The sequence below is a fragment of the Rhinolophus sinicus genome, linkage group LG07 (genome assembly GCF_036562045.2).
Source record: "Rhinolophus sinicus isolate RSC01 linkage group LG07, ASM3656204v1, whole genome shotgun sequence".
Classification (NCBI taxonomy): Eukaryota; Metazoa; Chordata; class Mammalia; order Chiroptera; family Rhinolophidae; genus Rhinolophus; species Rhinolophus sinicus.
The window spans coordinates 121,815,601-121,830,489 of NC_133757.1; the positions used below are offsets into that span (position 1 = coordinate 121,815,601).

The following is a 14,889-nucleotide window of genomic DNA, read 5'->3' on the forward strand; positions in this document are numbered from 1 at the left end:
CTTCTTTACGAAGAGGAAAGCGATCTGCAGATATCCCTCAGAGATCAGCTAGGGAAGTTCCTACGTTTGAAGGTTCAGAAATTGGCAGTGGTCCATAAATTTTAAAGTTGGAGGGCAGCAAAGAAATCCATGTCTTTAAAAGCTTTCTCCTTTATGCCAACAAAAAAATGCCCTTGTTGGAATTAAGTGCATGTTTCTATAGTTTGGTTTGTGTTCCTAAAAACATAGCAACAGCACGTGTCTAATAGAAACAGCAGGAAAAACTCCTGCAGCCAGTAGAGTGCACGTCCCCCTAGTAAATTCACAGTTTAAAACAAACAATTCCGCATTTTCATGTTCATCCTTTTTTAGAGAAATAATAAGCTGCTGGGGAATTGGTACTTTAAGAAAGAGGCAAAAAATGATAGCAGAAATAAAGACTAGAGAGGGAGTCTGGTTGAGAAATGATTTCAATATTGATAAAGTCCTTGGTACCGCTCAGATTTTAACCCCCTTTGGCAGGAGCACATGCCAGGGTCGGGGTGAATGAGAACAGCACTGATTATATTTTCAGAACCAGAAGTGACTTTTAGGAAAAGACAATCACTGCTCTTGTACAGAAGATATCTAGTTCCTTTTATTAAAATAAAAATATCAGAGGTTTGTAAATGAATTCTTAAAGTTAGAAATTCAGGACTCGTGAAATAATCAAATTACCTTACCTTTCAAGAAAGTCTGTGGGAACCTGGATTATGAGAATTGTGTGATTTTATTTTGGGATACTGGTTCTATTGGTGGTTGTAGAAATTACCAAATAATAAGGAAAAAAAAGAGTATGATTTGGGTTTTTTGTCAATGAGGAATCTGAATCTAAGGGAGACTTAACGACAGTTGCACAGAGAAAACCACACAATCACATCAGACCTACCGGTACGACTTTGTAAAACATTCTGAAAATGTAATGGGATTTTCCAGGCCAACTTTACAGTGATCTGCTTTGCTCACTAACATAGGATAGCATTTAGCAGTGAAATTTTGACCTACATTAGAAAAAACATCATGTAATCCTCGCATCTTACTCTAGCAACTGGATGTAAGGATCAATTTTGTAAAACATGCACCTTCACACTCAGGGATTCAAACATCGCAGATGAGTGCTCTCTTTAGAGTGAGTCTCGTCTGCTTCCAGATAAAGATTTACTAGGTTCTACTACTACAGTGAGTAGGACATCACTTCCAAAACTGTCATAAACTTACTGAGCACGAAGAGAAGACAGGGAGAGGAGCGTGCTTGGCATGGACTAGGACACTTTGGGTTGGCGGGTAGGCAGTCTTTTTTGTTCCAGGCTCTATTGTAAGTAGTTCAGTTAAATGTTTTATTTATCCTTGTAATAACTCTATAAAGTCAGTTTTATTATTAGTATACCTATTCCACTGGTAAAAAAAACGGACATCCAGAGATGTTAAATAAGCTGCACTACAATTAGGAATAGTGGAGGCAGGATGCGATTCTACACAGCGTAATTCCCAAGGCTGTACTCCTAGCACTGCGCTGAAGACCTCGGGAATTCTTAGGGTATGGATTCCATTATTTCCATGCTTTGATGCAGAACAAGCAAAGAAGATGGTATTTACTGACCTTTTGAAGCTCAAAGCAGGAGGAAGGTAAGTTGCACCTGCCTATCTCCAGGTGGTGCTAAGCAGTGACCCAAACAGGAATGTAGCTATGCCCTTGAGCAGACATTTTCCCAGTCCTTAATGTTTCACTCTGGGAATTCAGCTCTTTTCTTGGAAGTGGGTCCCAGCCTTCAGAGAGAAGCTTGTGCATAGCCTTCCCTCCTTTCACAATGTGTGCCAGTGTCCGTTTCTCTTCTGTCTCCAGCCAGACCTGCTTAGCTCCCTTGGTGATTCTGCCTTCCTTCTAAACCTGCCTTTTAAGTGTTGGGAGAATTGCCAGTGACCAGTTGCTTCCTCTCATTTCCTTATTTCTCTATACTCTCGCCAAAAGAGTGCGTATTCAGTTCCTTGGTTTTAAGTGTGTGCTAAACATTGATGGCTCCCAAATCTGCATCTCCAGATCGGACCCTGAACCTAGACTTCACATTCGTATCTCCAACGTCCTGGTTGATATGGCTAGTGACTAATGGTCATCTCGAACTGTATTCAAATAAGAACTCTGACTTTATCCCAAACGCCTGCTTCTTGCAATCCTACCTATTTCAGTAAAAGATACCACCGTCTGCCCAGGTGTTCAAGCCAAACACTTGACCTCTCTCTTTTATTCCCACTTTATAATCTCAAATGTATATATGTCCCACGTCTATTCACTCAGTTTTCATTTATCCACCCTAGTACAAAGCCATGCCACTTCCTGTTTGAATTCTCTCTCTCTCGCGCTCTCTCTCTCTCTCTCTCTCTCCCGCCCCGCCCCGCCCCGAGTCCTGCCTCCTCCAATCCAATCCAAATACAAATCAGGTTATGGTGCTCCCTATTTAAAATCCACAGTAGTTTCCTACCTAAAAATACAATTTTAAATCCCAATTCTTTACCGCGACGTAAAAGCCCTTATCTACATGATCTGGAAGCTGCCTGTCTCCCTGACCCCTCTCTGCCTCTGGTCCAGACTCACAACCCTTCCTAGTTAAACACACCAAGCTTACTTCATTTCCCAGCCCAGTACTTCCAGCCTAAAGGCCACCTCCTCAGAGAGACCATCCACATTAATTATACCAGAAAGTCCCTTGTCACTCTCTATTGTATTATCCTGCTGTATTTTCAAGTGATATGCCATCACTATAGGAAGTCATCTGATCTACGTTATATTTATTGTCCGCCTCAGAAAGCATGCAGGTTCAAAGACAGTGGAAACGTTGTCTTGTTCATCCCTGATATTCATACCAGCAACTCAATAAATGTTCACTAAATAAAAAATATCTTGCGATCTCCTACCTAACTCAATGATCTCTGCCCACAGGAAGAGACAAAAAAGTGCCAGTTTCCCAACGTAATTTTTTTTAAATAGAAAATTAGTAATAAACAAAATAAATCATTAACCAAATCATCACTATGTCGATGAGCGCATGGATCCCTGAACTGATAATTCCTCTGAACTCTCCAATTCTCTCCTTACCCATTACATTCATAGCCATTTAACACACTCTCATTTAGCCAACATCAGCCTGAAGTAGGTAGGGGTGACAAAAAATACTTATGTCTTTCACACTGTTCTCTGGAAAATTTGGAAATTGTCGTTTCTTAAAGTTTAAAATGGGCATAAAAAACAGGAAAAAACTAGATCAACCAAATGTTACAACCCAATTGTTTTCTCATCCTCTCTGAACAGGTACCATATTATATCTCCATTTTAAAAGGAATTAAGAGGAATGAAATACACTTTGTAAACAGAAAACACAAACATTCCTATTGGGGCTAGTGGTGGGTTAAAAATGGCCCAAATTCTTGGATGCCCTTTCCACCCAGAGGTGATGTGCTCTGTCCTCCCCGGGAATCTGCCTGGCCACGTCTGCAGACACAGAGTTAGGAAGTCGAGCTATGATACTCCAGGCCTGGCCTTTGAGGGTGTCGGCAGCTTTCACTTGAGAGCCCAGAGCTGTAAGAAGTCCAACTACCCTGCTAAGGGATCTCACTGACAAGCCCTCAGACCACAAGACCAGACAGGGGCCCAGACGACCATAACCTTCTAGCCATCCCCGCCAAGGCCCCAGGCAGGAGTGAAGCCATCTTGGACCCTCCAGACCATCCAGTCACTGAGTGTCACCAGTCAACCACATGACTCAGAAGAATCTCCCTCTGAACCTGCCCTAATCCTAAACCACAAAATCACGAGTAATGATAAAAATTATAAATAAAATTAATAGATGAAATAAAAGTTTAAAACAATAAATAAAATCATTATCATTTTGATCCTCAATTTAAGCATAGTTGGTTATTCAACAATGGATAACTACAATAAGGCTATGTGTTAACATTACCAAATACCTAGCAAAATTAAGCATTATGTTCATTTAGTCCAAAGACTCATGTTTAATGAGAAAAGTAATCAAAATCTACAAAGGAAAGTGCACTGACCTGATAACTGCATTTGTTGAAGCATCAGCATCTGAGGCATTTACCAACAAAACGTCTGTTCCCGTCGGTGCATCTTCAGGGATTGTGGTGAAATACATTTTACTGGCAAAAGTGGGGACATTGTCGTTGACGTCATCTACTACAACATTGATTGTTCCAGTTCCAGTGAGGGCAGGAGATCCTAGAATGAGACAAAAATCAAGCCTTAATATTTAAAAGTAACAAAAATAATAGCAGATTTAGCAACGATTAGCTGTAGACATCACTACTGAAGAGAATATACTTATAGAAACATCAAGTTAAATCTCTAACCACAGACAAGTGATGGAATAATTTTTAACTTTGTGACAAAAAATATTTTCATTTATGAACTAATATCTCAACTCTTCCCTACTGATACTGCACAAAAAGAGTCCGTCAACTTTATTCTATTTTGAAGGTGCTGATTCAACAGTGTGGAACACAACAGTATCATTTAAACACCACAAAAGAGGCACCGCTGGTTTCTCTGAAATCACATTAAAATAACAGAAGCCACATTTGGAGAATACCCACGGGCATGGAATAGCTGGCCCCTTTAGTGTAAACTAAAGCAGTCTAAAAAACGGTATTCCTAGCGGGGACTGTCACTGTTAATGTCAAAAATGTCAGCTGGGTTCCTGAGGTCTTCAAATCCCCTTTTCTGTATGAATCAAAAATTGTTTGCCGAAAAAAGAAGCTGCAGGTTATATCTCAAAACTGTAATCTTCTGCTTGCTGGAAATAACATTAAGTCAATGAGCTGACTTGAAATCATTTTTGTTGCATTTATTTACTATTTAATATGAATGTGAAACCAGTCATTTTGATTTCCTGTTCCAGCTCTGATATGGACACATAGTGAAAACCCAACATTGAACAGTCTGTACCACACAGAGTTTTAGACTTAGCGGTGAAGGTCAGATACCCGATTTGGTTAGAGTATGCGGGTTGGCCCACAACTAAAAGACAAATCATCTGCCTTTAGTTATGGTTCCAAAATCATTTTCAAACTTTTATTTCTCTAAATAGAAACAATTAAGATCTGTTTAACTGTATGTACCTAAAATAAAATAAGGCCGGACTCAGCGAGGAAGCTGGGATCTGACCCGAGACTCAGCTGTGGCTGGCAGCTGGACAGGTGCGGCTCAGCGACATGTGCTGGGACCTGGACAAGCTGAGCCCAGAGAACATCACCAGGCCTGAGCTGCAGGAAAAGCCTATCCTGTGAGGGACCTTAGCTCTTTGCCAGTTGAAGTCTGGGTCACTCGAAGACAATCATCTTGTCATGGATTTTGAATTTCTCACAAGGGACATATTAAAGCTAAGATAAATATTTTCCAGGGTATTACTGAGGGCCAACCTTTAGCCTAAATCTCTTGAATGTGTGTTTAATTATATACTATTTGGCAAAATGTATACTAATGATCTGAATCATGTTAGGATTTCTCCCGCTGGTTGAATTAGAAAAAAATTTAACTAGAGAGAATTTGTGCATTTGTGGAGGCAAAAGGGAATGACACAGGAAGGAGAATTGAGGGGATACCTAGTCAAGGTCCCAGAGGCAAAGGATAGGAAAGGCAAGGCTCCTGTATCTCTTTCACTGACACTGAACTCACTAAATCTCAGTCTCCTCTGGTGTAAAGTGGGAATAATAAGAACAGAATCTACCCCAGAGAGGTACTGAGGGGTTGTAAGGTGCTTAGGATAAGATCAGCAGATCATTAAAATGCATTCCATATTAATCACTGTTCTTGTACTTGTTTAACAAATAAGAAAAACGGAAAATTGACATGTAAAAGATCTATTTTTAATCTAACAAATTTCTGTGTCATAGTTCTCAGAATTTTTCTTCTGCCATACAACTTTTGACTCAATCCCATGACACTATTATTCAGGAAAACACTCTGAATCATCCCTTCCTCTCAATGGTTCCCCTGTAGTATAAACATATGCGATATCTAGCTCTCAAAAATTGCACGCTGGCTTTGTGGAAGACGTTTTGAACTGGAAATCTGAAAATACAAAACTTGAGTATTTCTGATATGCACATTGGTGTGTAATCAACTTGCTTACACTTGTTAAGAAATAACCCAGTAACTGTCAAGCAAAGGTTTTAACGTTGGTATTCTGAAGTGTCTGATGACACACATATGGAAAACCACATAAAGTGATGACTAACTCATTTGGTCAAGAACATGTGATTTCTTTCTTTGTCTGTAAACTACATAAATATTGTTGCTGATGTGTTTTCTAACTTAGTAAGCAAAAAGAAAAATACTGTTTACCCAGGAAAGTATTCAGCCAGTTCAATCTCACTGTCTTCATACCAGAAGATACCTAATTTGTTTCAGAAAACTTTAAAAGCACACAAGTGACAACAGATGGTTCTGGCTGGAGAAACGGCCCAATAGGTGACCCATATCCACATGGCGCCTCTTCTGAAGCATGAACGCCCCCCCTCAGTGCCCCTTCTGCTCTTATTAGCGCTCACAACCAACTTTGTAAGTATATGGGTTCTACTCTTCCTATTTTCCTCCCACGTCAAGAATGGATAACGTGGGGCACAAAGTCTTCCACTGCCTCACTTCCTGTTCCCTGAGCATCTGTTCGTGCAAGTCTTATTTTTTTTTTTTTCAATTTTACAAGGAAAACCTAACAAAGACATTGTTCTAAATTTCTAAGTCTTTTACTGAGCTTTAACTAGCCCCACATTTGAACTCTGCCTGAAATAGTTTTTCACTTTTATTCTTGGGCTCGGTCTACCACCCATCCCATACTCCAACCTTAGTTAGACTTGTCCCGGGTGGCATGAGCTTGGGAGTCACTGCTTCTCAGCATTAGGCAGCAGGATGGCATCGGGTCGGAAATGGGAACGCCCCCTGTGCCTAGTGAGCCCATGTCTGCAGCCCTCTTCCCAGGTGAAGGGCTTCTTCTTATCTGCCAATTCAGTGATGATGCCGTGTTTTTGTTGCTGCTTTTCTGTGTTTGTTTGCTTGTTTTTGAAACCTCCCTCTTAACTGTGTGAAGAAGTGGTCTAAGGTGCTTGTGTTCCTGGTTCCCAACAAATTTTTTGGTTATATCTCATGTGACGAGGTGCACGGCATTCACTATTATTTTATCTTCACTCCAGAATGTTCTGCTCCAGGCTGATACATCCAACAATTTCTTGTCTCTTCTTGCAACTTACCAAAGAGCCCAAACATCAGTATGTCAAAAACGGAAATCACAATTATTCTCTGTAAACTTAGCCCATATATTTATATATAAATTGAAATACATATGTACTTGTACATATACACATATACATAAGTTGTATATATATTATTGAACACTTATTTGATACTAGATTGATGAGTATTTTATATATGTGTTACTCATTTAATATGCAGATTCCATGAAGCATTATTGTTTACTTTTTAAATAAAGAACTTGATACAAAGCATTTAAGCAATTTATTAGCATTCATCCATAGTGGACAGAAAGAGAGCCGATTTTGAGCACTTAAAATAAACAAAAATTTCTCAGTTCATTAAGTTCAGATAAACTATGCCACTTTGTTGCAGATGTTTTCCTCTACACTATTGTTATCCATGTACTTCTGCCATATTGTCTATTAAGTTGTAATCTGATTGAGAGCAGGAGTAATTCTATTTAATTCATCTTCATATAAACCCACAATACATGCCACTAGGCCAGGTCCTCCATCTGTGGTAACTTTTCCTTTGGTTCTATATATGGAAATCTGGTCTAGAGACTATGTGGCTGAAAGTTCAAAGAGCTGAACTCTCTGGAAATACACGTCTGGGAATACAGGCCTTAGCCTAAGGCTGCAGTCGCACAACAAGGCTGCAGACAAAGGTCAACGTTTTGGAGATAGTCTAGTACTTATAAACAGAGGGTCTCAATTAATCCTGAATCCCATGAGAAGCATCCACACACTAGTGGCCAATGTTTGGCTTGATAATGATGAATTATATAGGTAGTGGTCTAATAGGGCAAGACTGTTCAATCTCATCTGGGATTATTTATAAGAACCAGATGCAGTCAGAAAGAAGAGGCAGGAAGCAAACACACACTCCTGGTAGAGGATAGTGAACCAGTGAAAAGGGTACAAGATACAAATAAAATAAAAGGTCAAGGTCTCAGAAATGTGTAATTGTAGAGGGTAGGAGGGTGCAGTGGACATTCAAAATATTAATACAATTACAGTCAGAAGACAAAATAAATTTAAAATTTCAATTTGTAAAATTAGATGTATTGTATATAGACATATGTGTGTATGAGTGTATATATGCATATACTATATATAAATATAAAATAAACATAGGTAAATTGATAGGAACCTTCTGAAATTTTTAAGCAAATAGCAAAGAATACATGATTCTGAAAAGCATTTTTTAAAGTGTGTAAAAACAAATCACACATACACATACACAAACACACAGAGAAGACTGCTCACAGCTTATTCTTCCTATTATCCGTTACGTTGTGGGTAGTTTCAAGCTTTGTGGAAGTCACATTTTATATTTTTGAATTTGGGATTTGATTAAACTAGGATTGCCTTTTAACACTGGTGTCTTAATAAGATCAAATACATCAATGAATATAGTTGAAGGAACCTTAAAATAAGATTTTAAGAAGAAAAAAGCTTCAGGCAATTGCGCTATCAGAAAATGCATCTTCAGTAAGTGTAATGAATGAGTCTAAATGACTTACTAATGTTCATCTTGCAGGCAGATTACATTTTTTATGTTAGCTCCTATAAATTAAACATACTTTCCTGAAACATGAAAAACTATTCAGCAGAAATAGAATTTTTGCTGAACTGAAATCTGTTGTTTTACAACAAAGCCAATTCCATTCTTGACATCAGACATTTGGTGAATGTATCCCCTGACTGGTTGTGTTTGATGTAATGAAGTATTAGCTCCTTTTTTCCCATGAAGTGTGTTCTCACAGAAAGAAAGCCATCCACTGAAAATGTATTGAAATTCAGCCATTCTATATTAACATTCAAGATGATATGGTTAGATTTAAATTTGAATCCAGATAATGTACACTGAGAAAAAGTATGGAATATTTTAAGTATGACCAATGGCTTTGTATTTTAAAAATTCCATTTTATAATACAGTTTATTACTGCTAATTAGTTATACAAATAAGTTTATATAAATTAGGTATACACACTTAAGTAACTCATGATTTTTTAATTACTTCTGAAAGAATATTTATCCAAAACACTACATTTCCTTAATATAAATTCTTATATAAAATAGAGGTGCCAAGTAAAACTAAAGAAACCATTTAGTAATGTTATGAAAATGGCATTGTTATGTTGCACAACTTTGTGAATGTACTTAATGCCACTGAACTGTACACTTAAAAATTGTTAAAATGGTACATTTTATGTTATGTATGTTTTACCACAATTTTAAACATTTATAAACTAAGATATAATGTTAACTAAATATTTTATCCCCCACAATAAAACATGTCACAAGGAATTACTTTTTAGAGGATATTCAAAAAGGCTCTCCATACATATTGAAACTCTGAAACACTAGTGGTTACCACCAAATTCTAAACACAACCAGCCTCCTACCTACTTAGTGAAAATATCAAATTATATATCTATGGAATACATGGAGGACTTTTGGAAAAATTCTTCACTATGAGATCAAGTTACTTTCTACAATATTTAAAGTTTATCTACATAAACTACTTTTTAATATTACAAATTGTTTATTTCCGTTTCAAAATTGTGTTTCCTTGCTGTATTCAGATTCATAGCTTATATGAAGTAAATGAGGAATAAAATAAAATTATTTTATCAAATTTTAATTCTATTCAACATAATGGCAATTCTAGCTCTTATTTAAAAGAATTTTGGAAATTAAATTTCTTTTTTGCATTGTTATCTGAATACACAAATTAAATTCTACATAGGAAAACTTTCCTCAGCTGATTTAAGAAAATAATGTGAATAAATGATTTATACTAATACTGTCAGTATTACTATAGTATGTACTAAGTAAGGTACAGAAGTCCTACTAGAAATAAGAGGAAGCAAAATAATCACCAGTCATTAATCCCGGAAACCAAATTCCCATCTAAGACAAATATTCTTTATTAAAGTAACCAGATTAGGCCCAGCATGGAGTCGCTCATGCTATGCCCTGTATCAGCAAACCAGAACTTAAGTTTCTGTGCTCCCCTCTCCCAGGAGCAGGAGGTCTGCTCAGCAGGGTACCTGACCTCGCCCCAAACCTTCCCTTTGTCCCACAGGAGGAAAATAGCCCTGCTTTCCCCAAGCAGCAAGTGCCCAAGGTAACTTCCTGTTCCCGCTCACTTTGGTCTACAAAAGCCTCTTGCCTTGTAGGGCTCTTCCAAGCTCCTTTCGATCTGCTAGATTAGATGCTGCTTGATTCATGAATTGTTGAATAAAAACCTAGCAGTTCAGTAAATTGTGGAAAGTTTTTCTTTTAACAACTCCATTGGAAATAACATAAACTGCCTCAGACTCAAATACAGAAGCAAATGAAATGTAATTAATCAATTTCCAGGAGTTGAAGGGAACCCAGCACTGTCTGATTTATGGAATTACTGGTGCCCATAGCAAATTCTCAAGCAATTTTCCTTATTAAAAATGTTCCTCAAGATAGACAAGGCAAGATCTTCCCGAACATTTTCCCACAAATAACAGTGACAGAATGCAATATTAGTGACAAAAAACAACTGTCTACAGATGTAAAATGTCATATTCTACATTTCTGACCTCTCTTTTGATTCCAGAGCCATTTGTCGTACAATGAGCCTCTCCACTAAGCAATGTGACAGACAGTATGAATTCAAAATGTCATCATCCTCACCAAAGAAATAAAGCCTGGTGATTAGCCCTTTTAGTTTTCAGAATTAACTTTTGCAAAAGCATCATGTTCCCCCTCCATTAAAAAGTAATTTCCAATCCCTGCATAAGAATGAAGTTTATTCCCTCTTTCAGTCAGATGATAAATGCCCTTAATTAGAAATGCTGATAACTGAACTTTTCCCCTTAGACCTATTCATTATGCTGACACATAGATACTTCATAACTAAACCTTTTGGCCAAATCTATTGCCAAAATATCTTTATGTCCCTTTAGTATATTATACTGAGCACAGATAGACAAAGGATAATGTATTTGATTTGTGTATAGATTAAATTAAATGCACACACACACACACACACACACAGACTCACTATATGTGCATGTCTGTATATATCATGCATATTGTATATTCTTAGTCTAATTTCAAACATTTGCTTGGCATTCTATGCTTTATAAAACCTTGGATATGCATCTCCTGATTTGGTAAGGAGAGCAATCCTTTGACTTCAAATTTATGAAAATTCTTACTTTACTAGCTGCTTTAATGGCAGAAAACCATAAGGTGGTGTTTTTGTTATTTATTTATTTATTTATTTTTTGCTTCATAAGCCAATGTTCTTTCAATAAAAATAATATTAAACCCAAAGAGAAGAAAGTCTTATAAATATGGTCTAGATAAAAGACAGCATGCAGACAAGCTAACCAGAGGGAAGCAGTCAGTGGTGGGTAAGAAACTGTCGCCTTGATCAGGTTGACTAGCTTCAAATCCTATTTTCACTGATAAAGAGCTGCGTGCCTAGGTCAGGTTGCCTACCTTCTCTAATACTGTTTTGTTTTTGTTTTCCTTTTAATCCATACAATTGGAATCATAGTATCTGATTTACAGGGCTGTTGTGAGATTAAATGGATGATATAGTACAAATTCTGGTACACACAAGTACTCAGTATTCACACACTTAATATCATCTAAAGGTTATGATGTTCCAAGTTGAATTTCTACTCCAATGTCCTCCTTGAGAACTAAACTTTTATAGCTATCTACCTACCTGACATCTCCTCAGGATATCTCATAATATCCAAAAACATATCCAAAAATAATTATTGGTAATCTGTCCTGAAGTCTTTTCTCTCCACATCTTCAAATTTCTTGGGGCAATAACGTAGGACTCATACTTGATATATCTCTTTTCCTAACTTCCTACACCTGCAATTCCATCACGTCCAACTGGCTCAGCCTTCAAATTGGATAAACTATATAACTACCTGACATCGCCTTTCATTGTCATCTGATTTCAAACACGATCAGCTCTCGCAGAGACTGCTATGATGGCCTTTTAATCCTCTACTCTATTTCTCTTCTTGTTCTCCACAGCTCCCACACAACTGATCTTTCCCAAACCTCCTGTCTCTCCTCTGTTCAAAGCCCCAACAAGGCTTCTTCTCAACTCGCTGAATAAAAGCAAAGCTCCTCCCCCGACTTAAAAGGCCCTTGTGATCTAGCCTTGTCTGCCTCATCTTCCAAGCCTTTTCTGCTTTTGTATTCCCGTCGCCCTCCCTGCTCTCTGGATGTGACAAGCTCAGCCCTGCCTCAGGGCTGTTTCATCTGCAAGGAACACTATTTACCCAAAGCTTCACATTTCACTTCCTTAACTCTCTGTACTATCAAAACTAACACGTCCAATTCCCCACTCTCTATCGACTTAACCTGCTTTATTTAAATTCATAGTATCTCGTCTCACTGGTGGTCTATACATATGTTGTTTATTGCCTATCTTTTTGACTAGAAAGTAACCTGTACGAGGAGGAGGATGTGTACTTTTTCACCACTGATCTCCAGGACCTAGAAGAATATCCGAAGAGAGTGTTCTGTAAATATTTCCTAACAAAACAATATCAAGATACTTGTTACATATTAATATAGCTCATTAGAAGCATAAGAGTCTCATTGACTATAATCAAAATTCACTTATCAGGTCTATTAAATTAGCATCATAATTTGATTTTAATAAATGCAAAATGACAACTGGCAGTGAAAATTGGCAATATTATCATCTTCCACCTGTAAAGCCTAATGAATTTTTAATGTCTTCTCCTGCTTAGCATTTAATTTGAACAATGCCTAAACTTAAGCTTGTTTTCAAAAGATCAGTATTGAAATTTCTGATTCCAATTAATTTGGCTTTACTTAAAAATATTTTGAAACATTTAATTTATTTATTTGGAGAAAGAAAAATAACATTAAATGTTTCATTCATTGAAGTAAAATGAATAGAAAAAAATTCTTAAAATTGCATTTTTGGAAATCTACGTTATGCAGGGAGTCAGCAGATCCTGATTTTAAAATACAGTACGGGTAAGCAAGAATGCAGGTGAAAGGCTGAAATCCTGAGTATTGTTCTTAACTCTGCCACTCTGGGTCACAGGCTCTGGCAAACTGCCTAATTATTCCAGGCTTCAATTCCCTTATCTGGAAAATAAAGGAAACGAGCGGGCTTGCCTCCAAGAAGTCTTCTGGCTATCAAGTCATCATTTTACATGAGATTTCTCTAACTTATCGTTTTTTTAATATGTAATGTAAGTTTTAACATAAAATTTTTCATTCTCTTTAAAAATCCTTCCATATTACATACTGAATCATAACTGTAACATCCCTGTCTTGTCATATCATCTTGTTTCGCCACTCTCTCGTATACTAATTCAGTCCCCTGAAAGAGTAGTGGCAGATATATCAATGGATCACAGATTTTGAATTTACTGGCGAGGGCATAAGATCATATTATGTTATATTTTTTTCCTAAAAGAATAGGAAAAATTACTTCTATAGATGTATACTTATTGGAATAGTTTCTTAAATACCAAACTTTCCATAACTGAAATCGAAACACGCAAAGTTTTTCATATTGTTTATGTAAAGAGTCATAAGCCCTTGTATGTGATTAAACTATATGAAGGAAGCCAAAACCACATATCTGATATCTATTTTGTAGCTGAAAAGGTGCTGTGTATTTGGGAGATATGGAAGGTAAGCAGCACAGCATGGAGTAGAGATAAGATTTACCTAGAAACATCTAGTAGATAAGAGAATTGAATAAGAGCCAGAGGTCCAGGGAGAGTCATGAGAATATCGCTCAAACAGTATTTTAAGCACTTGAAACTGAATTAAAGCTGTAAAATGCTTCAATGGGTCCTTACATATGACTGCAATTTATCATATCCTAGTAAACAGCACAGAGCATTGAACACTGGTGCTGCTTTTCAAAGCAAAGGTCAATTTGAATGACCACAACCAATGTAGCAAAGACTTCTGGGATTTCAGCCGTGAATTAAAAGATTTGCACTTTTCCTTTTCGTAGGTCCTTTGAAAAATCTTCAAGTAATAAATGTATAACAATAAACTAAATATCGGTATGATAAATTAATATGAAATAACAATTGCATGTTGAAATAACAGGATGGTTATTAATTGATAACTAATTATTATTTTTTACTCACTGAATCATTCACTCATTCAACAAATGTTTTTTAAGCACCTGCTATGTTACAGGGTCTGTTCTGGGTGTTTCCAGAAATTCAGTTTTGAAAAAGACAGGAAGTTTACATTCCACTGGAAGGATGATAGACATTGATAGGGTAAACAAATTACACATATTCATGTATATTATATTAAATATAAGCATATAATTTAATGTAGCAATTAATATAAAGAAGAAATCACAAGGTAAGTGAGGGAGAGTGACACTGGAGAGAGGATAAGTGGGACCATTAGACTTTTACCTACATATAATGACAAATGACCAACACACGAATGTGTTCTCCCATAAAACAACAACAACAACAAAAATGGCACTGGCAATTTGCATTGCAGTAAATGTTCAGCAATTGCTCTCCAGAAGCCAGTCACCTCGACTCATATAGTATTTGATGACTTCTGTA

At 37.0% G+C, this 14,889-nt stretch overlaps 1 protein-coding gene across 1 annotated transcript in view; it reads right to left on the reverse strand.

Moving 5' to 3' along the window:
- The window catches only part of FAT4 (FAT atypical cadherin 4), a 148,563-nt gene that overhangs the window by 38,709 nt on the left and 94,965 nt on the right, over nt 1-14,889 (reverse strand). Inside the window, exon 7 of the mRNA XM_019710865.2 lies at nt 4,069-4,249. Coding sequence (XP_019566424.2) covers nt 4,069-4,249 — 181 coding nt within the window. The remainder of the gene's footprint in view (nt 1-4,068; nt 4,250-14,889) is intronic.